This window comes from Cotesia glomerata, linkage group LG1, assembly GCF_020080835.1.
Source record: "Cotesia glomerata isolate CgM1 linkage group LG1, MPM_Cglom_v2.3, whole genome shotgun sequence".
Lineage (NCBI taxonomy): Eukaryota > Metazoa > Arthropoda > Insecta > Hymenoptera > Braconidae > Cotesia > Cotesia glomerata.
The window spans coordinates 28,862,133-28,886,830 of record NC_058158.1 but is presented as its reverse complement, the minus strand read 5'-3'; the positions used below and the strand labels follow the sequence as shown (position 1 = coordinate 28,886,830).

Here is a 24,698-nt window from a genome sequence, read left to right as displayed (position 1 = left end):
TAAATATTTTGAAAGGATTAAAGTTTTGATTCTTAATTAGAAAATTTTGATTGGTTAAATTAATAAGTTTCTAAGTTACTCCAAGAAATTAATTTTCTAATTACAATTAAGAAGATGGCTTTGAGACTTAGTATAAAACCCCATGAAACGGAATTCTTAATCATGTGAGAGTTTTGCTTTTGAAGTAAGCTGTATAATTCACGAGACTTACTGGATTTAATTCAAGCAAGAGAAATGAACATGAGTTGTGATGAGCTTCTATAAAGGATTATTGAACCAGATGATTAGCATACTTAAGTTATAATCTTTGTAAAACTGCTTATAGTTCATTGTTTTCGCTTTTTGTAATTTTTAACTTCTACAATTTTTCTGCATTTTAATATCTGTAAGTATTTGTAAGCTTGTGATGATTTCACGTGAAAAAATAAATGAGAATTTATTCGGCATTTAACAACAAGATTTAGTAATTTTTAAGGGGAGTAGACTACGTATACTCAAACATTACGTCTTATCTGAGCCATACAGTAGTAAAGGCGAAAAGAAGGTAAAAACGTAGTTATGGATTTTCTCGCTTGGTGCACATACTATTTTACATTATACCTGCACCAGAAACTCAGAATGTTTGGTAGAGTTAGCAGGTAGGTCAGCTTTTTCTAATATTCATTTCATTCATCTTTTACAACTGAATAATATCTCTTTTTTAATAAAACGGCAGCAGTTTAAGTTCAAATATTTTTACTTGCTAAATCTAATTCAACTTTTAATTTATAGATTAAAATAAGCCCATTAAGAAATAAATCAATGAAATTTTTAAGTTTTTTTTTTCTAATGTGCTAGGACTGAAAAGAATTAAATTTTATATAATTATTCGTCTAATATTCTTCTATGCAAATATTATGTGGACCTGCTATTGGGACTTTAATAAATAAATGAATGGAAAAACTCTTGAACCAATCGAATCACTTTAAAAGTTTGATCATCTTGAATCAAGACAAAAAGTTCTCGAATTAAATAAAATTCAATGATTTTTCTATTTGAGTCAAGACGATCAAATTCATCAAAATAATTCTTTTGATTCAAGAATCTTTATTGGATCAAATTCATTTTTTTCAGTACACGAGCATCTTAATTAAGAAATTGATTTATAAAATTTTGAAATTTCTTATAAATATGCTCATATGCTTGCGTGCATACACTCATAAAAAAATTAGTTTGATTAATTAGAAAAATTCTTGAGCCAAGAACATAATTTTGAAGAGTTTAATAAACTAAAATAAAGTGGAAAAATTTTTGATCTAAGAAATTATTCTTAATTCAAGTAAATTTTACTTAATTTAAGAATTTTTCTATACTCGATTCTAGATAATCAAATTTTTCAAAATTATGTTCTTGGTTTAAAAATTTCTATTTTGAATCAAATTAATTAATTTATTAGCATATTAAGTAATTGATAAAATTTTGAAAGTTTTCCTTAATCCGTCACTATGCACACTGAAGAGAAAAACTCTTGAATCAAGAAAATAATTTTGAAGAGGGTAATTGTCTTGAATCAAGACGAAAAATTCTTGAATCAAGTAAAATTTCCTTAAATCAAGAAAAATTTATTAGTTCAAAAATTTTTCTACTCAAATCAACAACATTAAGTTCTTCAAAAGTATATACTTGATTCAAGAACATTTTTTTTCTGTACACACTTTGACTATAATCTATACTAATAAATGGAGAGCCGATTTTTTTGTCTGGTTATACTGCGAAAACTACTGAACTGATTGGAATAATACTTATACCATAAGATACAGCGTGTTTCGGAGAAGGTTTTAGTATATGATATGTTGGTGATTACTGATCCGGAACCTATATTTTTTTGACTTAGAAATAATGAATTTTTATTGTAACTAAATTTATTCTATTTGATTATCATTTGTTTAAAATAAATTTTTTAATTCTATTGGTTATGTTTTATATACTAGGCGGATTTGTTCACTTATGAGACCTGCAATTTCTTTAACTGAAACTTTCAATGTTCATTACAAATTTTTTTTTTTCATATCAATTATTATTCATTTTTGTAAGAAAGACACGGGAATGTTATAATGATTGCACATTGAAAGTTACAATGAATATTAGCTAGAATAATTACATGGATAAAAGATGCACGCCAATTCGATAGAATTAGGAATCTGTGCAAGTCAAAACAATACTCTAATTAAATTTCAAGTCTAGATCTAAAAATGCAATTCTATAAATAAAAGCGCCCAGCGGAGCGGGCGAGTAACAGCTAGTATATTATATTTGAGCTCCTTGTTTAACCCCTGACAAGCACACTAGGTAAAAAGTACCCACCCCAAAATTTTATTTCGTTATAATTCTTTGTATATATTTAAACTTCGATAATATTTTTATCTATTTTAATTGTCACTAATTAATTTAATATTTATTAGGAATACATGCTTGTAAATTTACGATTCTAGTAAAAAATTTTCTGTTATTTATAATTATAAAAATAATATAATTATAAAAATAATAATTATAATAAAAATTATAATATAATTTCAGAAAAAAAAAAAATTACTCAGAATAAAAATAATTTTCATAAAAAATTTCCTCAACAAAATAAAAAATACTGTTACGCGGCATACACACTAACGACACTAATTAATTTAATATTTATTAGGAACCAAGATATTTGAAAATGAAATATGTAGGGTACTTTTCACCCTCAATGCCTAAAGAGGTATACGATTTAGATGTGTGCTTGTCAGGGGTTAAAAGAATTAAGGAATGTTGATAAATTTTTCATTAAACATGATAAGAGTTAAGCTACTATATTTCTAATAAATTAATAAACAAATTATACTAGTATCAATTTTTTTAATTAGAAACAGAGTAATTACTTGATTTCAGGTAAGTCAATGTTGAGTAGCACATGCAGTGGTACGCCACGAAGACAATCGGCAATGTCCTCGTCGTCGTTGGTCATTGAACAGTTAAGTTGCTCCCCAACCTTTCGCCTGAGGTTATTAGGATCGTGTACAGAAGCCCAAGGACTTAGAGCTGAGCCACTCAATAGTATTACTCTGTGCAGCAAACCTATTCATACAGTAACAATCGTTATATATAATTCTATTCTGAAAGAAAAAATAAAAAAGATAGATATATTTTAAAAAAATTTTAGAGCTTGATTTTTCAAAGGATTTGTACTTCAATGCATAAAAATGAATGAATAGAGCTTTCGTCTTTTATCTCGCCTTTTATATTGACGTATAAGTCATAAGTCGATGAGAAATATGACGTTGCGTTTTTGCGCTAAAGTGTTTTACTTATTTTTTTTCTTTATATTCAATTTTGCTTTTAAGATAAAAGGCATCCTCACAGGTTTACAGACTTTTAAAAGAAAAAAGTCTTACTCAGTGTTAAAAAATTCTTATTATGTTGAATCTTAAAAAAATCCGGGGATGAAATGTGTATTATATTTCTTTTATTACCCTTGAAAAATGTTTCCCATTGCAATATTTCTAAATGTAATTTAATAATTAATATAAAAAAATCTTTAAAAATTCAACATTTAATACTTTGTGTTATTTTATGTAATTGGTAAAGATGAAAAACAAGTAATAAATAACATAAATAAAATGAAATTGAAAAATGTATTTGTATTTATTTTATTATTGATTACAATTTATGACTAAAACAAAAATAAGCTTTTAGGTATATTTGTATAGAAAAGTAACTCACACATTTCAATTGAAAAAAAAGTTTACCATTTTAATCCGCTAGAGAATAACACTAAAAGTCGTATTTTTAATTAATTTAAAGGTATATGCATTTATACATATATAAATATATAAATATATATATATATATATATATATATATATATATATATATATATATATATTTATATATATATTTATATATGATTCTAGTTTTGCAGATATTTAGCCATTTATAAGCATAAAAAATTCCCGGGGGCTGTTCTAGATATTTACATTTTATAATACGTAATCAAAATTTTTTCCGATGCAATTTAAGAAATAAATTTATAAATTTTTCGTTATTAAAAAAATAATAAATTTCATTTTTTGATTATTAAAATATAGACTGGAAATAATTTAGTTGAATTTCTATAGCTGTATATTTGAAAAATGATACTCTCATAGAAAAACAAGTTGTTGAGTTTATTGAATAGAAAAAATTTCGACCAGTAAGAATCAAACAGAAAAGTTTTTGAAGTAAGAAATCGAATTTTTCAAAAAAAAAAAAAAAAAAAAAAAATTAGGTACGTTAAAGATTATCTTTTTTTTTTTAATTAAGTTAATTTTTCTATCAGTGTATTTACCGACAAATAATAATTTAGACTTCCATTAACATTTAAAATTGTCTTGTTAAAATTAAAATAATTTTCATAAAAAAGTTAATTAATTTTTTATAAAAATATTTTATCCATAATACTCTATTTCATAAAAATCAAGAAATATATTTAGTTAAGAGAGAAATTAAATTCACGTGCACGCTTTGAAAAAAAAATCAGCTAACATATTTATAAAAATAATAACGGTGGTATAGAAATATTTTATCTAATTAACGATAAATCGATTTACTATAATGGTAACATTATCAGTTATAAATTTATTAATTAAACTTTGAAAATTAAACATTGGATAGAGATATATTTTTCTACATGAATCTTTAACAATGAGAAAGTTATTATCTGTATAAAAAAGTATTGAAAAGGTCTTTGAAGAGAGCGATAATTGAAAACTCGTTCACTTATCACATCACTTTTAGTAGAGAAGCGTTGAAATCAATAATAAACACGAAACAATACAGCATGGGTATAATAAAGAAACCAGGGAAGATATTTTGCAGCAGCTTAAGTACCGAGGATAACGACGAAAGACGTTTGCTGATGAAGCTAACGCTAGGTAAGGTAGAAGAAAATCGAGTTGTTGAAGTAACTTTGCAATTTTCCTCCGGGGATTGAAAGTAAATCAAACTTTTGGGGAGCAAGAGAGAAAGTAAATGAGAGCTAAAGTAAAGGGAATGTCATCATAGACGGAATATCGCAAAGCTCATTTATTGTCTCAGTATAACGATCTCCTTTTTACTGTCGTTAAAATAGATATTGGACGTTTGGCGTTGTTAGAAATAATTATTACTGTTACTATTTTTATTCCGTTATTTAAGCAATACATATTTTCTATTTGAATATTAAATAAATTTAATTGTTAAAAAAATAAATCAAGTTTTATTAAATTAATATTTTTTAAGTAAATAAAACTATATTTTTTATTATTTAAGATAAAAAAATTTAATTAACTGCTGTTCGTTGTCTGATAAAAACTTTATGGAAAATTTGAATAAGAAATGAATGAAATAAAGGGTTACATTGTAATATTGAAAAGTGTTTGAAAAAAGAAAATTTTTCTTCAAAACATTATGATGACAAAATACAGATTACATTATTATTATTCTGAACAATTAATTGTTTTCAAGAAGCATGATTTAAAAAGATTTTACAACTTTTGAATTTTTTCTGGTTATGGGAAAGTAATTTACAAGATTTCAGAATACTCAAGATAGTTTTAAAACTTCCTGAAACCTTTTTAAAAATATTGGAATGCTCTTCTTATCAACCGTTTATGTTAATAACTTTGGAGTGCGCTGTTGTGTAACTCGAGTGATTATTCGGAATAAAACTTCAAAGATAAGAGGGTTTTGTTCTTTCATTATGGTGAATCAAATTTATGCTTAAGAATCGGTATTATACGTTTAAGGAAGTTCAAGCGTAATTAATGAGTCAAAATAGTATTAAAATTTTTTTTTTAATTTTAGTTTTCCCAATATTCGTCAAAATTCTTTATTTTAATTTAAAATAATTTAATAATTTAGTAATTTATGATTTTTACTTATTTAATAAAGTAAAGTAATAAAATGACTTTGGTATTTATTACTTGCCGGAATAAATAAACAGATTTGGCAATAGCGCGCTTGATTATACCCATAACAGAGACGTGGATGAGTGTGTGAGTTAAACATTTCTTTCTCTGTAACTATATTTCTATCCTTTTCTTTTTTCTCAACTGTTCACGCGATGTTGTCAAATCTTTATTCGAATAAATAGCTGACGATAAACGAGTTACAAACATAAAATTTGACATTAAATATTTCAAAAATTATATCGGTAATGTATTATTATTAAATTGTTTTTATATTTTGCAATAATCCAAGTTTCTTGTGTATAGTTTTTTATCCGTTAAAGTTGGGAGATTAATATTGAAATAAATAATTAGTCTCGACAAAAGTTTGTCCGCCATAAGAGCCCGTGTATAAGGAGATAAAATACGTGATTTTTAAAATTTAATATCTAAGTCACTAAACGGTAAATCTTTTTAAAATTTAGGGATTATATGAATGACGCATTTATTTATAAGTATACTTAATTTCAAAGCTCAAAATTGGAAATTATTTTTTACATTAGATTCGCTCGAACCTCCTTAATGAAATTTATTTTTTGTAATTATTTATTACACTTCTTCGTTTCTCAAATTTTTAGTTGAGAGTTCGATCAATTCGAAATATTAAAGATGGCAGACAAAAATAAATATGTTTATTTTTTCATAATTTTTTTACTTCACATCGAAATAAACATGTGTGAAAAATACACAGAAAAAAAGATTTCTTGACTGGAGAGTAAAATTCTTGGCTCAAGTAAATTTTCGGGTGCCCGAAGGAAGACCTAAGTTGTCTTGGCCGAAGTAAAAATTTTTCTTGAAATTCTATTCTTGGTGGAAGTAATTTTTCTTAATTCAAATTATCCTAAATACTTGATACAATAAATTTTTATATTGGATCAAAATTTTTAGATACTTTAGCGAAGCAGCGCCACCTACCAGCTGAGAAAAAAATTTTCTTATCTTAAGAAAATTTTTCTCTTGAATATTTGATACCCATTTGAGATTATTTTAGCACGCAATTACACATATTGAATGAAAAAAAATGATTCAATATTATTTGATCTTCCCATTTGACATGTTTGTCAATAAAAATATTAATGAAAATTTATTATCGAGATATTTAATTTTTTGGAGCAAGAGAGAAACTTTCTCAAAACAAGAAAATTTTCTTGATTTAAATAAATTGTCTTGGATCAAGATACGTATTTCTTGAAGCAAGAGAATTAATTTTGTTGGAATAAGTGAAATTTCTTGTGTCAAAAAAAAATTTTTTTTTCGCCCAAGAAAATAATTAGCAAGAAAAATATTTTCTTGGTTCAAGTGAACCATTCTTTCTGTGTATTTCATACTTTTTTAAAAGAATGGCTATTCGTACGTGAAAAAGTTCCGAAAAATTCACGCTTTGTGAATGTAAAAGTTTTAATCGTGAATTTACCGAATTTTTTTTAGGATGAATAAAAGTGTCCTTCTGCGACTTTTATTGACTTTTTCTGCAAAGTTTAGATAAGTCGACTAACAGAAAAGTTTCTGCAAATTTTTCAAAATTTCATTAAATTTTTACAAAACTGGTTTTTTTTAGCCAAATTGTATTTGAATCAAGATTATTTTGATTTTCCTGATTATTTTATTTGTTTCAAGCAAAATTTTTTTTTTCGTAGAGCAATAAAGTATGTGCAAAGATCAGATGGTAAAAATTTAGTTACAATAAAGCAATCTCAATGCTTGTGAGACGTGTGATAGTATAATAACTTTGCTGGAATCAGATTTTAAATTTAGTAAACAGCATGAAACACATATTTGTTTGTATTTATTAAGGCAATTCTGTTATTATTAACAACAGTTGTAGCTACTGAAGATATTGCATTTGAGAATTTTAATTGCATTTTTTAGAATTTTATATTATGTATTATATTACAGATCCTTGACTAGAGAAACGCCCCTACAAGATGTTACTCTGGTAGTAATGGCCACAGAGATTGGCGACAGGTGCTTTATACTCGGACGATAGACGTTGAGAATTTAATGTCTTCCTAGCAAATGTTCTCAAACACGGACTTTATTTTTTTTTTTTTCGCTATCAAATAACTTTTTCATTGTTTATTGTTTTTCGATAAATTTTTATTTCATTTTATCTCATTCAAATTCACTCGGAAAAAATGTAAGATGTATTTTTTTGTTTGTGAAAATTTATAATGAAAAACAAACATTAATAAATTTCTTTTAGTTCAACTGATTTATCCTCCAGGTTTTCTTGTACGAATGAATAGCAACTTGAATTTCGACAAAACACTCGAAAGCTCTGAATTTTTTTATTCTTATTTAACTGAAAGTATTTTGCAACAATTTGTTCTTACTTTATCAGATTTAAAAGCTAAGAAAAGACGATTATTTATTTTACTTGTGATTCGGATAATTCTGACGGAAAAGAATCATATAACATTTTCTGTGAAAGCGTTTCCAAGCTTTAAGTGTAAGCTTTCAAATGGAATCAAGCGCATTAGATAGTATTTCTTTAAATCTATTATAAAATAAAACATCGATGAAACTAGTAAGGGACATTTTAGATTTCGTTTTTATGTCTAAAGTTTAATCTGTTTCAAATTATTCTATTTTCACTTAACGTATCTTTTTATTTTTGTGTTTCATTAATTTGTTAATTTAAAAAATTTATTCAGCTTGAATTTGATCTATTTATGAATTGCATTTCTCATAACTAAAATTGAAAAAAAATTTTATTAAAAAAATATCAAAAAATTTTTTCATGAGCACGATTCAAGAAAAAATAAGTATGTCTGACCACAGTTCTGGTATACTTACTTGATTGAGAGAATACATAGTTTATCGAAAATTAGTAATTAGTTTTTTTTTTTTTTTTTTTTTTTTAACTTTCCGCCATGGAAATCGAAGATTTTCAAAAATCGGGAAGCTATTGGTTTTACCCCGATTTGCAAAAATCGAGTTTTCATCAGACCTCGACGTTTTAAGATCACAGGAAGCTTCCCTGACTACCCCCGCGATGTCACTATGTATGTATGTATGTATGTATGTGTGTGTGTATGTGTATGAAAGTATGTGACCCGCTTATAACTTTTGAACGACCAAACTGATCGGAACCTACCAAATAGCGTTCCAAAGTGTTCCCTCAAACTTAGATTTCCTGTGAATTTGAACCGATTCGGACTGATAGATTTTGAGAAATCTCAAAAAAACTGAGAAAAAATTTTTTTTTAAATGTGGTTTTTTTTGGAATATCTTTTAAACGGCTCTATCGATCAACTCCAAAAACTAATTAGCTTTTAATCTTGAAAAACCATGTCGATCGCCGCTAATCCGATCAAAATCGGTTGATTCGTTCGAGAGATATCGTAAACGACAGAAAATCGAAAAAAATGTTTTTTTGGAATTACTCCGAAGTTCCTAGTTCGATCAATTAAAACTCAAAGATTCTTTATGAGGCTTCAAAAACTACGTCGAATACCGCGAACTGCGTGAAAATCGATTCATTCATTCAAAAGTTATTGCGGTTTGAAAATTCAAAAAATTCTATTTTATCAAACTTCTATCAGACTTTTGAGCTCGAAGAGCTCAAAATAACACATAAACTGTATTTTTGTCATAAGTACAATTTTAAGCGCCTAGATATGGAATTAGCGAGAAGTTACAGGGATGGCTTTCAGGGTCAACCGTTTTCCTATTTTTTTTTTTTTTAATAAAAATAAATTAATGGTAAAGAATTACAAACTATTCGAAAAAGCTATTTTTCGAAAATTTATTTGTATAGTCAATGAAAAAAAATTAGAAAAACGGTTGACCCTGAAGGCCATCCCTGTAACTTCCCGCTAATTCCATACTTATTTATTTATTTATTTATTTTATTGAAGACATTCGGCCCTAGAACTGACGTTCCCTAAAGGCCGTAGATATTTAATAGTATTATTACATAGTGAGTAAGTACTTTGAATACAAAATTATAAAGTAATTTGAATACAAAATTAAAAAGTAATTTGAATACAAAATTAAATAGTAATCTGAATACAAAATTAGAAACCATTTTGAATAACATTTTAATCATATAAGTAAATGAACACTTATTATTATTATTGACTCTCTAGTTCAAATGTCTTTATCAAAAATTAATTTGTAACACAACGTCTGAAACTCAGCTGAAGAATTCACGGCCACAAGATCATTCGGGAACTGATTCCATTCCCTCACTGCAGTCAACAAGAATGAATTTTCATAGGCAACAGTCCTACAGGCAGGCTGATGCAGAACTTGATTTCTACGCTCAGCACGACCCCTGACATCAAGCAATATTTTGAAATTCGAATGCAACAACTTATGATGCTGCATATTTAGCATTTTATACACCAGACTCAAAATTAGAAACTCACGCCTACTTCGGAGCGTCAACCATCCAAGTCTCCTCCTGTAAGGTGTTATGTGCTCAAACCGCCGAGCTCCAAATATGAATCTGATGCAAGCATTGAACTTCCGCTGGAGCCTAAGTTGCAAAGTCCCCGAAATATTTGTAAATACAGCACTGCAATAATCAAATATAGGCAATATCAGAGCAGCAACTAGTCTTCTCCGCATTGAAGCACTTAGCACCTTACTGTTCATTTTCAATCGAGCAAGACAACTCATCGCTTGTTGGCTAGTAGATACCACTTGGTCATGCCAAGACAAAGTACTGTCTAAGAGAACACCAAGATACTTGACAGTGGAGACATAGACAACAGGCACTCCATTTACGAGCACACTAGGTGCATTCTGACAAATTGGACTGCTAACATGTTGCCGACTGCCGAAAATAGCAGCTTTTGTCTTAGCCTCATTAAGTTTGAGCCGATTGTGACGGCACCAATCTTCAATTTTCACAATCGTAGCGTTCAGCCCATCCACTGCCTGTCCAATTCCTTCCATTTTGCTAATAACATAGATCACTAGATCATCAGCATAAAATATATGCTTACAGTCTATCACAGAACCAAGCTCCGAAACAAACAGTGCATACAGCAGCGGTCCAAGCACACTCCCCTGAGGCACTCCACTAGTCAGCTCTTTCCATGACGAGACATTATCCTCATTTTTTACCGCCTGACGCCTGCACGTCAAATACGAATGAAACCACCTTAGTGCACTCTCTGAAAGGTTCAGCTCTCGTAGCTTCATCAGTAGTAGCAAATGATCAACACTATCAAATGCTTTTGTAAAGTCAAAAAACACTGCAGTAGTAATTAACCGCTCATCGATTCCAGCACGTATATCGTTACATAATCGAAGCAATGCCGTTTGCGTACTCATTCCCTCACGAAACCCAGTTTGACAAGGATCTAATAAGTTATTAGCCGTAACATAGCAGACTAATTGTTCATAGACACAGCGCTCAAGCACCTTTGATAACGAACACAGAATGGAAATTGGTCTGTAGTCACTGAAATGCTCTGGCGATTTCGCCTTCGGTATCGGAATAACAAATGTATCTTTTTGCTCGACGGGCAGAAAGCGTCAACTTTCGGCCCGCTGCACTAAACGAAAGTGCCGCTTTCTGCCTTCGTCGAGCAAAAAATAGTATACACTCCACGAGAAGTAAATAAGAAAGCCTCAGATCACATGTTTGTCAACCTCGGCTTCGCCTCGGCCGACAATTACATGTGATCTGAGACATTTCTTACTTTACTTCCCTAGGTGTGTAATATACTATTCCACTGCTTCGGAAACTCTGATGACACCAATGACGCATTGAGCAAGTCCACAATCGATTGCAAACAAAATGGCAGTAATAGCTTATAGTACCCAATTGGAATCCCATCCGGCCCAACCGCACCTGTGCTAATGCGTTTTAAGTTCTTTTCAACATCACTAATAGTAATCTCAACAAAAGTAAACTGCTGATCACCATCGCCACACATGCACGCCGCCAGCAGCAAATCATCGCTTATACAACTGCCACCAATTGACACAAAATAATCATTGAGTCCTTCAACATCAAGATTTAACGGATTTACAGATGACTTAGTTTTGAGAAGCCCAAGCCGCCTGAAATCATTCCAAATTGCCTTCGGACTTCCATGAAGTTCTAGCCTCGATTTTAAATAATCCTTCTTGGCAGCCAAAATCCTTCGTTTAATACTTAGGCGCTTAAAATTGCACCAATGACGTTTTTGAGCTCTTCGAGCTTAAAAATACAATTTATGGGTTATTTTGAGCTCTCCGAGCTCAAAGAGATTGCTTTCCTATGCTTTTGAGCTCTTCGAGCTCAAAAGTCTGATAGAGATTTGATAAGACACTATTTTTGAATTTTTAAACCGCAATAACTTTTGAATGAATAAACCGATTTTCACGCGGTTGGCCGCATTCGACGCTGTATTTCTAGCCTCACAAAGAATCTCAAATTTTGAATTTATCGCGCTAGGAATTTCGGAGTTATTCCGAAAAAACACTTTTTTCGGTTTTCTTTCGTTCACGATATCTCTCGAACGAATCAACCGATTTTGACCGGACTGGTGGCGATCGACGTGGTTTTTTGAGGTTAAGAGCTGATGAGTTTTTGGAATTGAACCATCAAGCCGTTTAAAAGTTATTCCAAAAAAACCACATTTGAAAAAAATTTTTTTTTCAGTTTTTTGAAGATTTCTCAAAATCTATTAATCTGAATCGGTCCAAATAGTTTTCAAAATCTAAGTTTGGTCAAGCCCTTTCGAATGGCACCAACCGCGATGAAATCGGCCGCGCCGTTCAAAAGTTATAAGCGGTTCACATACTTTCACACACACACACACACACACACACACACACACACACACACACACACATACACACACACACACACACACACACACACACACACATACAGACACCGCGACAACCTCGTGAGAAGAGTCAGGGAAGCTTCCTGTGATCTTCAAACGTCGAGATCTGATGAAAACTCGATTTTTGCAAAACGGGGTGAAAACAATAACTTCCCGATTTTTGAAAATCTTCGATTTTCTTAGCGGGAAGTTAAAAAATTGAGTTCATGTTCGCGAATGCATGATATGTTAGTATAGTGAATTTTTTATTTTATCCTTTTTATTTAAAGGTCTTTGTTTTTTAAACACAAGCATAACGGATGACAAACTTCCGGTACTATCTGTATGGCAACCCCCTCAAGCGAATTTTTTGTTCCCGTTTCATGGATAGTAACTGGGTAGAATAGATTCTTTTACGAGTGCGGAAATGTATCTACAAATACGAAATCCAGTGAGAGCAACGTTAAAGTAAATACTGTATAAAACATATTATAAAACAGAGATGATTGTCGCTCGGATAACATTTTTTGAGCGATAATGATGATGGTAACAATGGGATTAAATTTTTCCGCGACAGGAATAGTGATTAATAAATTTTCAATTAAAATAATTGTTTGATTGTGATAAAAAGGTCATCAGTCATCCTCGAAATTGATCCAGCTTAATGAGATTTAATGGCATTTTTTCATATTTTAATGGATTTATTGATAATAAATACGTAAACGCTTATGAACAAATTAAATTTGTGTCACTCAGTGAAATTATGAATTGGGTAATTTAATTAGGTAATAGAGATGCTATCAGAACGGATGATTTTGGTAACTGACTGTGGGATTAAAATATTTATTGGATTACTAATTTTTATAATAAAATATTTTTCGAAGCGATTTAGCAAAGAAATATATCGTTAAAATACTGAAAAAAAACTACTTAATTCAAAAGAAATATACTTAATATACGAAAATTATTTTGAGAGAACTTAATGTCTTGATTCGAAAATTTTTTGTCTTGAAACTCGTTTTTTTAGCTCAAGAAATTCTACAACTTCGATCAAGAGAATTTCGATCAACTAAAAATAATTTCATTTTGTTCTAAGAATTTTATATTCTTGGTTTAAAAAAAAGTTTCTTATAAAACCGAAAAATACCGTAAGAAAATCTGAAAAACGGTTAACCCCGTAGGCCGTCCCTGGAACTTCCCGCTATATTTAAACTCAAAGCATTACAAAAATTTCCTGCTCCAAAATTTTGAGCTCGAAGGCTCAAAAATACAATTTTCATACACAAATTTGAAAATTTTGAATTGTGATGTCTCTTGAACAAATCAACCAATTTTAATGCAGTCTTTGGAGGTTGTTTTAAAGGTTCAAAAGTTGAAAGTTTTCAATAAATTAAATTATAGAAGTGAACGGCAAAAAAGTTATTCCAAAAAACTATAGACTATTTTATGTTTAAAAACAATAAAGTTCTTCGTTTAAGACTGGAATTCTGGTGTAAAGATTGTTTTCTTTTCATTCAAGAGTTTTATGGTTTTGATTCGCGATTGAATAACTTGAATGAAGAGAACTAAATATCTCGAAACAAAAGCGAAATTTCGAAGAGAATTTCCTCGAATCAATTAGTTTTATTCTGTGTAGATATTGCGCGATAAATTAAAAAATTTAGGGCTTCCAGATTCATATTTCGCGAGATTCAGCTGTAATATTGCACGCGTTCAACTGATATAAATGCTTCACTATTAACGAGTTGTAACGGGTTGGTACCGTCCCTTGGTCACCCCTTTATTTAAATTTAATAATTAAGGGCGCCACTGGAATTTTTATCACGGTTTCCAGAACCGGTCCAAGCAAGAGAGATATCACAGGGTCGAGAGAAATCATAAAAATTTGACATAAATAATAACAAGTAGATTTGACATTGATCATGAATTTATTTTCTTAATTTTACATAATTAAATTCTATTTTAATTCTCACACGCACTCACATACCCGAAAAATTTTCTTAATCCTAACAGTACCCTCTGAAGGAGCGTCTATACTGTAGTTTCTATCATAGTTTCTTATTCCTACGATACCCTCATAAGGAGCGTCTATATCATAGTTTCTATCATAGTTGCTTATTCCTGACGGTACCCTCATATGGAGCGTCTATACCGCAGTTTCTACCTAAGTCGCGCTGTCCACAGGACCCTCACGCTCTAAGACTCTAGATTTGACCTTGGGTGGTCGCCCGGACCCCTGCCCAAGGTTCAAACCGTCCTTAGCCCTTTCGCTGTCGCCCGGACCCTCACTACGGGACTAAGGAACCTGAAGTCGACTAGGACAGAGGAGGATACCATGACACTAGTCGACAACCTGCTAATACTAACCTCCTCGACAGCCCGTGAACGAGGAGTATATAATGTAAATTTAATTTTTCACACACACACACACACACACACAATATAATAATTTCATCCAAACACACTCTTGACTCTAATTAACAATCATTTTTAAAATTCTTAAATACTTTTTTCAACATGACTTCCTGGGAATCAATTTTCCCGGTCCCTAACTTGACTTCGATAAATAATTTTATTTAATTTTGGTCGCTTAGTTATTAATATCACAGTAGCGTTTTATTCAACCAAAATTTTAGATTAATTAAAATTTACTCGAATTCAAACTGCCTGAATAATCGGCTTATGTCTATTTTGCATTCCAGTAAGAATTTGAGACTTAGTCGTCAACTTGGCTAAATTTTTCCAAGGCTAAATTTTTATGTTCATTATTTTTGAAACTTATCACACTGGAATTTGACAATTTTATTTATCGAAGTTTTCGAACAATTTTGATCTATTGACAATTTTACGCTTGTAATTTTTTATAAATTAATTTACTGCTTGACAATTGTAATTTTCTAAATTAAAGAATTTTATTTTATTTAAAATTTTTTTGATATTTTCCCAAAGTTAATTTTAATGAATAATTTTCATTTTAAATTTTAATTTATTTTTAATTGTTGATTTTATTAATCAATTTCAATCTAACTCGGATAAATCTCTAATTTTAATTCCCTTTAGTTTTATTTTAATTTATAATTTATAATAAATTTAATCGACAGAATTTCGCTCAGATGAATGACGCAATTTAACTCAATTTTGTCGATATTGAACTTTCTGATTTTATAAATTTTAACTTGAACTTATTTGACCAATTTTATAGAAATATTAATTTTAATTTTAACCTCTTTTATTTTTAATTTTGAAATTTTTCGACTTGTCAAATTTTCTATTTATTTAAATTCCATTTTAACTAATTTTAACTTCGACTTATAATTTAGATATTTTATTTGAATTCGGATAATTAATTAATTAATCAAGTAGGGTGATTGGAAGACGGAACCTGGCCTGTGCCTAGGATTTCCGGGAGCGACGCAATAATTTACCGAGGTTAAATTTTCTGTACCTGAGAAATTTTTGGCGATTTCTTTTCTTTTAATTCGGCTTCCGTTGTCGTTTCTGTGGCCTTCGGTCTAGGCAAATTTTGTCCGCCAAATTACACAGCTCTATCAGGTATCTCGGATCTGGTTAATTGCGTCGTAGCTCGGGATTTAGTCAACGGTGAATTAAATCTGTTTTCCAAGATCTCGTGCTGGTGTCTCGGGCTCCGGCTTCACAATGTCGCTTTTCGGTGCGCCAACTTCACTTGCCCCTGGTGTGGAATTATCCCCACCCGCGGAACGCTTATTTTCTAGGCCCCGGAACTTATGTTAATTTTTATTGTTACTGCGCGAGCATCCTAGACCACAGCGCCCAGTGATCCGTCGATAACTAACCGCGGCTAGGGTGAGGACCTTCAACGGATAATGAAGGAGCCCCGTGACAGAGTATCCAGGGAATCCATCAAAGATCGAATAATCAATTATTGTCTCTAGTTACAACGGGAATCTTAGATCTGGGTTGTATGCTAGTATAATGCTGTTGTATGGGAGCCTGACGGAAATTATATGAGCATATTTACTGTAATTTTGAACTCATGAATTGTGAAGCTATGTAAAGGTCAACATTACTGTATATTATATATGGCGTCCTAAGCAACTATAATAACTGAAATCAGATTTGATTTTAACATGATGACCATAAGAATTCTGTGAATTTCATAAAATTTATATGAAAATTAATTTTTAGTGCTGATTATGTAAATAGAGTAAAATATGAAAGCATAAAAAGCAATTTTGATAAATTTGTAAATATTCTGCAGTAGAATAGCGATGCAAATCAAGAGCGAATTGATGGATAATCATCGAAAATTGCTTGATAATAAAATTTTTTTTTTTATTAACAAAAATAAAAAAAAAAACTGATGTAATATTTTTCTTATCAGTGATGTCATCTTTTAACGATATTATTTTTTGACAGATAAAGATTTAGTGCACTAAATCTTACACATGTGTTATTACAAATGTAACATTAATAAACACTGACTCACAATTTTTTATTATTTATCGAAAGAAGTTGAGAGATATGAAAAAAAAATTTTTCACACATCTTTTAAACAAATACTAATTTTGCTTTATCTAATTAGAATTAGAGACTTGAATATTCTTCTATGTCATAAATTTCTACGCTGAATAAATTAAAAAAAAAAAAAACTGTAATAGCGCTTAACCTTGATAAAATTTTTTTTAAATTGGTATAATTGCGGTCTGTTCGTATTGAAATATTTTTTCCTTACATCAAACAAAAGATGTAATATTGTTTATATTTATCATTGATTTTCAAATATTATTATTAGCTTTATATAAACCTTAATTTACGGTTGAAAATATCACTGCGGATTATTATTTCAATAATTACGACAATAGTAATTCATTTTTTCCACGTGCTTGAATAACATTTGTAAAATTGAAAATTAATCTATAATAAAAAGTATTTTAATTGCATGAGTCAGAAAATTGGTATCATCCATGAAAAACGATTACCAATTAAAAATGTACGCGTTAAACATTATTATTTTTGTATATAAATTTAATATAAAATCACGCTTGCAGTCGAAAGTAAATTAGCTTAATTCGATTATATTTAATTGGTTGCCATGATAATTAAATTTATAATTTTGCCGCTTTTCCGAATTTTTTAAAATCCAATTCAATTTGACTCGTGCGTCAATTATTGTGACAAAAAATTTGAAAACAATGAATCCTGCAGGCTATTATTGATTAAAATTTTAGATTAAAAAAACAATGCTTAACTCAAATGTTTTAATTTTTGTAAGTGGTGTTTCTAATAAACAATTCAATTGACATTATTTCGACTAACAATAAAATAAATTACTTACTTTTATGCTGAAAATGTTAGTGTGTAATTTATATATCATCGATAATAAATTTTTACGTAAGTGTTAAGTCTCGTGAGAGGTTTTTTTTCATCAATTAAAAGTAATGAGTTTGAATCCATAGTCAACATCAACAATGATGAATATTTTCTTAACTTACCATCAAAAGACTGATTTGAATATTCACAGTACGGTACTTATTAAGAATAAATTTATGAATCAATTTTCATTAAATAAGTAATTATTGTTAGAATAATTATAAAGTCGATAATTTTATTTACCGGAAATAATCGTGCAATTTATAGCAAAATGTATACAGAAGACCTTGAACCCTGCCGCTTCATGATGACTCGGTGAAGCGAGATGCCAATTATGATAATTATCTTTTTATTCGTTTTCCGCTAATTGATAAGAAATAAGGTAATTATTTGTTGAGCTGAATCGAGTATAAGTGGAATGCAAGTGAATTTATTTATCAGTATCTCGAAAATTGTTCATGAGAATGGATCGTTGGGCCGGAAAGTCCGCTATTGTCACTGGAGTCAGCTCCGGAATCGGAGAAGTTATCACAGAAAAATTAGTTCGCGCGGGTGTTAATGTTCTAGGACTAGCGCGTCGCGAAGACAAACTTCAGGCACTGGCTCAGCGCTTCAAAAGTGCTAAAGGAAAATTCTGTTATCTGAAATGCGACCTTCGCAATGAGCAAGACATACTTAAAGCTTTTGCTTGGGTGGAGAAAAATTTTGGGTGTATTGATATTTTGATTAACAACGCTGGAGTTCTTTTTTTGAATAGTTTTGAAGGTACACAAACAAAAAGAATTTTTTGCGCCAAGAAAATTTAAATTCGTTCATGAATTTTTTAGTTTTTAATTTCCCGATATGAAAATCAAAGATTTTCAAAAATCGGGAAGTTATTGTTTTCACCCCGTTTTGCAAAAATCGAGTTTTCATCAGATCTCGACGTTTAAAGGTCACAGGAAGCTTCCCTGACTATCCCCGCGAGGTTGTCACTATGTGTGTGTGTGTGTGTGTGTGTGTGTGTGTGTGTGTGTGTGTGTGTGTGTGTGTGTGTGTGTGTGTGTGTGTGTGTGTGTGTGTGTGTGTGTGTGTGTGTGTGTGTGTGTGTGTGTGTGTGTTTTTATCTTAGGGGGGGGGAATCCCTTTTACGGATTCCAGGCATAGCTGTTCGGCCTGGATATGTGGCGACTCGACGCAGCGTCATACTACAACTCGACGCTAACGCCCCTACCCACTAAACTCTAAACCCCTTTTCTTCTTTCCTCTAATCCCTCATGGAAACCGCCGTCGGGCATTACTTCGTGAGGGGAGGATCTAGCTACTGCTATTCCTTCTGGTGGCTAAGGTGTTATTTTTCCTTCCTTCTAGTTTCTGTCATTTGCCCTTTTTCTTTCAATGGAACGCAGCTCTGTAAGCACTTCGGTAGTAAACGTGCTTGTGGCGTTCCAGGCAGCTTCGGATGACAGCATTTCTTCTACTATTGACTCTGGTGTGATTTTCTTGTTCAGGATCTTCTCTAACTCATCACGCTGTGGGTTAAAACGAGGGCACTCAAAGAAAACGTGCTCCGCATTTTCAGCAACTCTTGGGCAAGACGGACACTCTGGGCAATCATCGTGCTTAAAGCGATAAAGGTACTCCCGGAAACAGCCGTGTCCTGACAACATCTGGGTCAGATAGTAGTTGGCCTCGCCGTGATTCCGGTTAAGCCAAACGTCAATCCTTGGTATGAGACGGTGTGTCCATCTCCCTGTTGTCGCGGCGTCCCACTGCGATTGCCATCGCGCGATGCTGTTCTGCCGTTCTTTAGCTCTGAGTTCCTCGGCACTTTGTGCGGTTGTCCTCTTTCGTTGGTAAAGGTTACGCCTTTCCTCAGCTAGGACTCTGAGCGGCAAAGTTCCGGAAATGACACACACTGCTTCCTCTGATATTGTTCGAAAGGCGCTGGCTACTCTTAGCGCGCTCAGTCGGTAAACTGGACATGCTTTCCTCCATGATTCTTGGATCTCATGTGTGTGTGTGTGTGTGTGTGTGTGTGTGTGTGTGTGACTATGTGACTCGCTCATAACTTTTGAACGACTGAACCGATCGGAACGTACCAAACGGCGTTCTGAAGAGTTCCCTCAAACTTAGATTTCCTAAGAATTTGAACCGATTCGGTCCGATAGATTTTGAGAAATTTTGAAAAATCTCAAAAAAAATTAGAAAAAAATCATTTTTGAAAGTGGTTTTTTTTTTTAATATCTTTCAAACGGCTCTATCGATCAACTTCAAAAACTAATCCGCCCTTAAGCTTGAAAAACCACGCCGATCGTCGCTAATCCGGTCAAAATCGGTTGATTCGTTCAAGAGATATCTGAGCAAGGCCTCGTGACGCTGTCAAATTATTTGGCAACGCAGGTAAGCTCAAAGATTCGGGGACTAGGTTAGACAGACATACGAACGAGACTCTTGTAGGGGGGATAAGTATTATAGCTCAAACAGGTCTTACGGCTGTACCTCCCCGCATGGGCCTCGCTGGTAACTGGTCGGGTTGTCATTATATTACCGATCAGGCTAACGCAGTCGTTGAATGGGTTGATACAGTTAACTGAGTACGAGGACAAATTGACATTAAATTCAACTCAATTCACATCTGTCCTATGATAGCGTAAATGCTTGAGGGCAGGGTTTTTCCTTGCCCGCAAACTTGGCTGTGTATTTCCTACGTGAGGGTAGGACAGATATACGTGCGTGTATAGCTCTTTTGAGTTCAGGAAACGGCCTCGTCGGAGGTAGACGAAAGCCTCACCATATATTCTTCGTTCGAGACATATCGTGAACGAAAGAAAACCGAAAAAAGGGTTTTTTTTTTACATAACTTCGTCATTTCTTCTCGGATCGTTTTTGATGATATAGAATAATTTCAGAACTTAAAAAACCGCGTCGATCGCCGCCAAAAACGTGGAAATCGGTTGATTGGTTCGAGAGATATCCTCGATAAAATATTTGGAAACAAGTGTTTTTTTAAATTAACTCCGACATTTTTTGGAATAACTTTTAAACGGCTGCGCTGATCGATTTCAAAAACTAATCAGCTATTAGCATGAAAAAATTACGTCGATCACCGTCAAGCCAGTCAAAATTGGTGAATTCGTTCAAGAAATATCATGAACGAAAGAAAACCAAAAAAAGTGTTTTTTTTGGAATTACTCCAAATTTCCTAGTTTTATCAATTCAAACTTGAAGATTCTTCATGAATCTAAAAAAATTGAGTCAAATACAGCCAACCGCGTGAAAATCGGTTGATTCATTTAAAAGTTAGTGCGGTTTGAAAATTAAAAAAATATTGTTCTATGATACTTCTATCAGACTTTTGAGCTCGAAGAGCTCAAAATAACACATAAATTGTATTTTTGAGCTCGATGAGCTCAAAAACGTCATTAGTGCAGTTTTATGCACCTAGGTATGGAATTAGCGGGAAGTTGCACAGATGGCCTTCAGGGTCTACCGTTTTTCTAATTTTTTTTTATATTTTCTTGGGCCAAAAATTTTTTTTTTCTGTGTATGGTATTAAAAAATTTCTTTTTACCATCATCAATTATTTATTGTTTTATTTTATTTAAACCAAAATTTCTTAGATGCAAAAACAGACGAATATCATATACTTATGGACCTAAATGTCATCGCTCCGGCTATCTGCATACGAGAAGCTCTAAAGCTAATGCGCAAACACAAAAATGAAGGCCACATTATTAATATCAACAGGTAAAATGAATTTATTTTTAATTATTGCAATTATTATTGAATTTAATAATAAAATTATTTTATCAATAATATTAATTATGTATTGTAGTATCGCCGGTCACCAAGCAGTGATAGGAAATATGCCAGTTAATTTGTATCCTGCTAGTAAATTCGCTCTACGTGCAATGACCGAAACATTGAAAGGAGAGATAAGAGCAAAGAACGATAAAATTCGGATTACTGTAAGTTACGATATTCTTTTTTTTTTTTTTTTTTTTTTTTTCCAATAATAATAATAATTCATAAAACATTTTTTTTTTCAAAAAAGGGAATTCACCCTGGAGTGGTAAAAACAGACCTATATCACACACTTTCAGAGGCAACTACTGATATGATATATAACACAATGTCGTTTTTAGAAAGTAAGGATGTTGCTGATTGTGTTATGTTTGCACTTTCAATGCCGAGCAATGTTCAAGTTAGTATCTCAGTAGATTTATACTTGTAATTATTTAATATTTAACGACATTCTTTTATTAGCGATTTATTACTTTCAATTATTTCAGATTGACGAGCTCACTGTATCTCCAGTTATGTATAAAAATGAATCATGAGATTGTCGAATGTTGTGATCTTATTTATGTATTGTAAATAAAACATATATATAGAATATATGATGAAGTAGTTATTTTATACGGTGAGAAAAAATAATTTGATTCAAGAGAAAAATTATTATGAATCAAGAAAATTATTTTGAAGAGTTTCATTGTTTTGATTAAAGACGAAAAATTTTTAATCAAGAAAATTTACTTAAATTTTTTCTCTCGAAACAAGTTAATTTTTTTTTTCAGTGTACGCTAATTAATTTAATAAATTTATTATTATTTATTGTTAATTAGAAAGTTATTTTGAAAATAAATTTTCAGAAAAAAGATTAAAAAAATTAAACCTCCAAAAATGAATATAAATAGTATAATGCAAAGTACAATGAGCCTCATTAAAAAAATGTTCATTATCAATGAATACCGCATAATAAAAATTAGTTGGTAGTTATTTATTGAAAAGTTAATAAATAAAAGTACCTTTAGAAAATGGTGCCAAAAGAACAAGATTAACAAGAGCTGCTCCGGTGTCATGACCCATTAATGTCACACGTGTTGGATCACCTCCAAATGCTCCAATGTTATCTCTCACCCATTGAAGACCTCTGACAATGTCCTTCAACGCCAAGTTGCCGTTCAATGAACCATTTGCATCGGGTGTTACTCGCGTCCTCAGAAAACCTGTGTTATTCATTTGTTTTGTTATTCAAACTCTTAAATGATTTTATTCAGTAAAACATAGACGATAAAACTTTATTGCGTTCTTTTATCATTATAATGTCTACTTTTTTTTTAATTAAAATAGATAAAGTTGTTTACGGTCTCTGAAATTTTATTGAGTGTGCTTGAATGTCCGTTAATTGACTGAGAATCAATATTTTATTCAAAACTTTTTAAGTAGAGTTGTATAATTTTAGTTAAAAAATTACGACGAACTTCCTGAGGAATAATAAATCATTGATTTCAGAATTTAGCGACTTGTTTTATTAAGCTTGATGGAATTATAGCAAGTAATTCGCAAAGTATAAAAATTATTTATTAATTATTCCTCAGGAAGTTTGGCGTAATTCTTATTATAAGACAATTTGAATTTGATTGAACAAAAAACTTTTATTCCAATCCGAAACTTAAAATAGATCTTTGTTTAATATTATAATTATTTTTGTTAACTTTTAAAAAAACCAAATAATAGATTTTAAAAGAGATTAAAATATAAATCTCAATTATTTTATTGATTATATGTAAATTTTTAAAAGTTGCGGTTCTCTGGAGGGAAATTAATTAAAGTTAGATGTATTAAGCTTGCCTAATATTCCAAGTCGATAATTGAGTGTAACGACTATAACATGGCCTGCACTTGCAAGCACTGAACCGTCGTACATTTTACCGGATCCCCATTCGAAACTTTCACCGTGAATGTAAACAATAACAGCATAAGGCGCCTCTATTCCTCTTGATCCTAAACAAACATTTCCAGGAAAATCATATTATTTTATTCATACAAGTAATAAATGTCAGATGTCATATATTATAAAAATAGTAAATATATAAAAAAGTACAAAAACAATTAACTATAGATAAAAAAACTTAACAGTAAATAACTTTGAGCAATTAAATAAAAAAGTTTATTATTGTTCGAGTTGAATTTTAAAAATTTTTCAAACTTCACGTGAGTGGATGAAGCTACAGTCTTACAAAGAAGCAGTTTTATATCGCTTCAGAAGTTTCCTCGTTATTTATAGAGATTCTCCAGAGAGAGTTCCGGAACAAGTCAACTCGACGACCGCCTTCGGTTAATTAATCGTGGCCCTGTGACTTTTAGGTGCTAGAATTTGCTACTACCTCCTTTAATATTTAACAGTTTCTTTACGGTACGTAATTACGTTTGATAACTATATTCATAATTAATAAACTTGTTTGAAAATAAATTTTTTAATTTTTCTTTTTCTTTTACTTTTCTTAAAGAAGCTTCAGAAGGGACTTTTTTTTTTAATTTAAATTATACGCTCTATTGTAATTACAGAAAGTTTATGTGACAATCCAAAAATTAGTTTTACCAAGTTAATGAAAAATTATGCATATTTAAGTCTCGCAGATATTTAATACTTTAATAGCTCTGGAATTATTTCACTATTGTCATTTGTCACTCAAGGTCGTCACTATATTACACAAGTTATTTTAATTAATAGTTACTCGAAACTGGATAAAATAAATTTTTTTATTCAGTGTTTACTTGATTGAATTTTTTTTAATTGAAAAATTAAAAAATACATGCAATTGTTAAA

General features: G+C 30.9%; 2 protein-coding genes across 2 annotated transcripts in view; one reads left to right on the top strand and one right to left on the bottom strand.

The window, feature by feature from the left end:
- Positions 1 to 24,698, bottom strand: part of LOC123269518 (neuroligin-4, X-linked-like) — a 166,256-nt gene that overhangs the window by 17,915 nt on the left and 123,643 nt on the right. The window contains exons 4-6 of the mRNA XM_044735262.1: positions 23,720 to 23,872; positions 22,894 to 23,094; positions 2,895 to 3,090 (exon numbers count right to left, since the gene is read on the bottom strand). Of these exons, the coding sequence (XP_044591197.1) occupies positions 2,895 to 3,090; positions 22,894 to 23,094; positions 23,720 to 23,872 (550 nt within the window). The remainder of the gene's footprint in view (positions 1 to 2,894; positions 3,091 to 22,893; positions 23,095 to 23,719; positions 23,873 to 24,698) is intronic.
- LOC123269577 (farnesol dehydrogenase-like) lies at positions 18,536 to 22,483 on the top strand. The gene is made up of 5 exons (XM_044735418.1): positions 18,536 to 18,868; positions 21,706 to 21,832; positions 21,921 to 22,053; positions 22,140 to 22,289; positions 22,378 to 22,483. Exons 1-5 carry the CDS (start codon positions 18,562 to 18,564, stop codon positions 22,423 to 22,425), a joined length of 765 nt encoding a protein of 254 aa, XP_044591353.1. The 5' UTR covers positions 18,536 to 18,561; the 3' UTR covers positions 22,426 to 22,483.

Coding starts and splice junctions, on each gene's coding strand:
- LOC123269577 (XM_044735418.1), top strand. CDS start 18,562: ATGAGAATGGATCGTTGGGCCGGAAAGTCCGCTATTGTCACTGGAGTC. Junction 21,833..21,920: donor CACATTATTAATATCAACAG/GTAAAATGAATT, acceptor TATGTATTGTAG/TATCGCCGGTCACCAAGCAG. Junction 22,054..22,139: donor ACGATAAAATTCGGATTACT/GTAAGTTACGAT, acceptor TTTTCAAAAAAG/GGAATTCACCCTGGAGTGGT.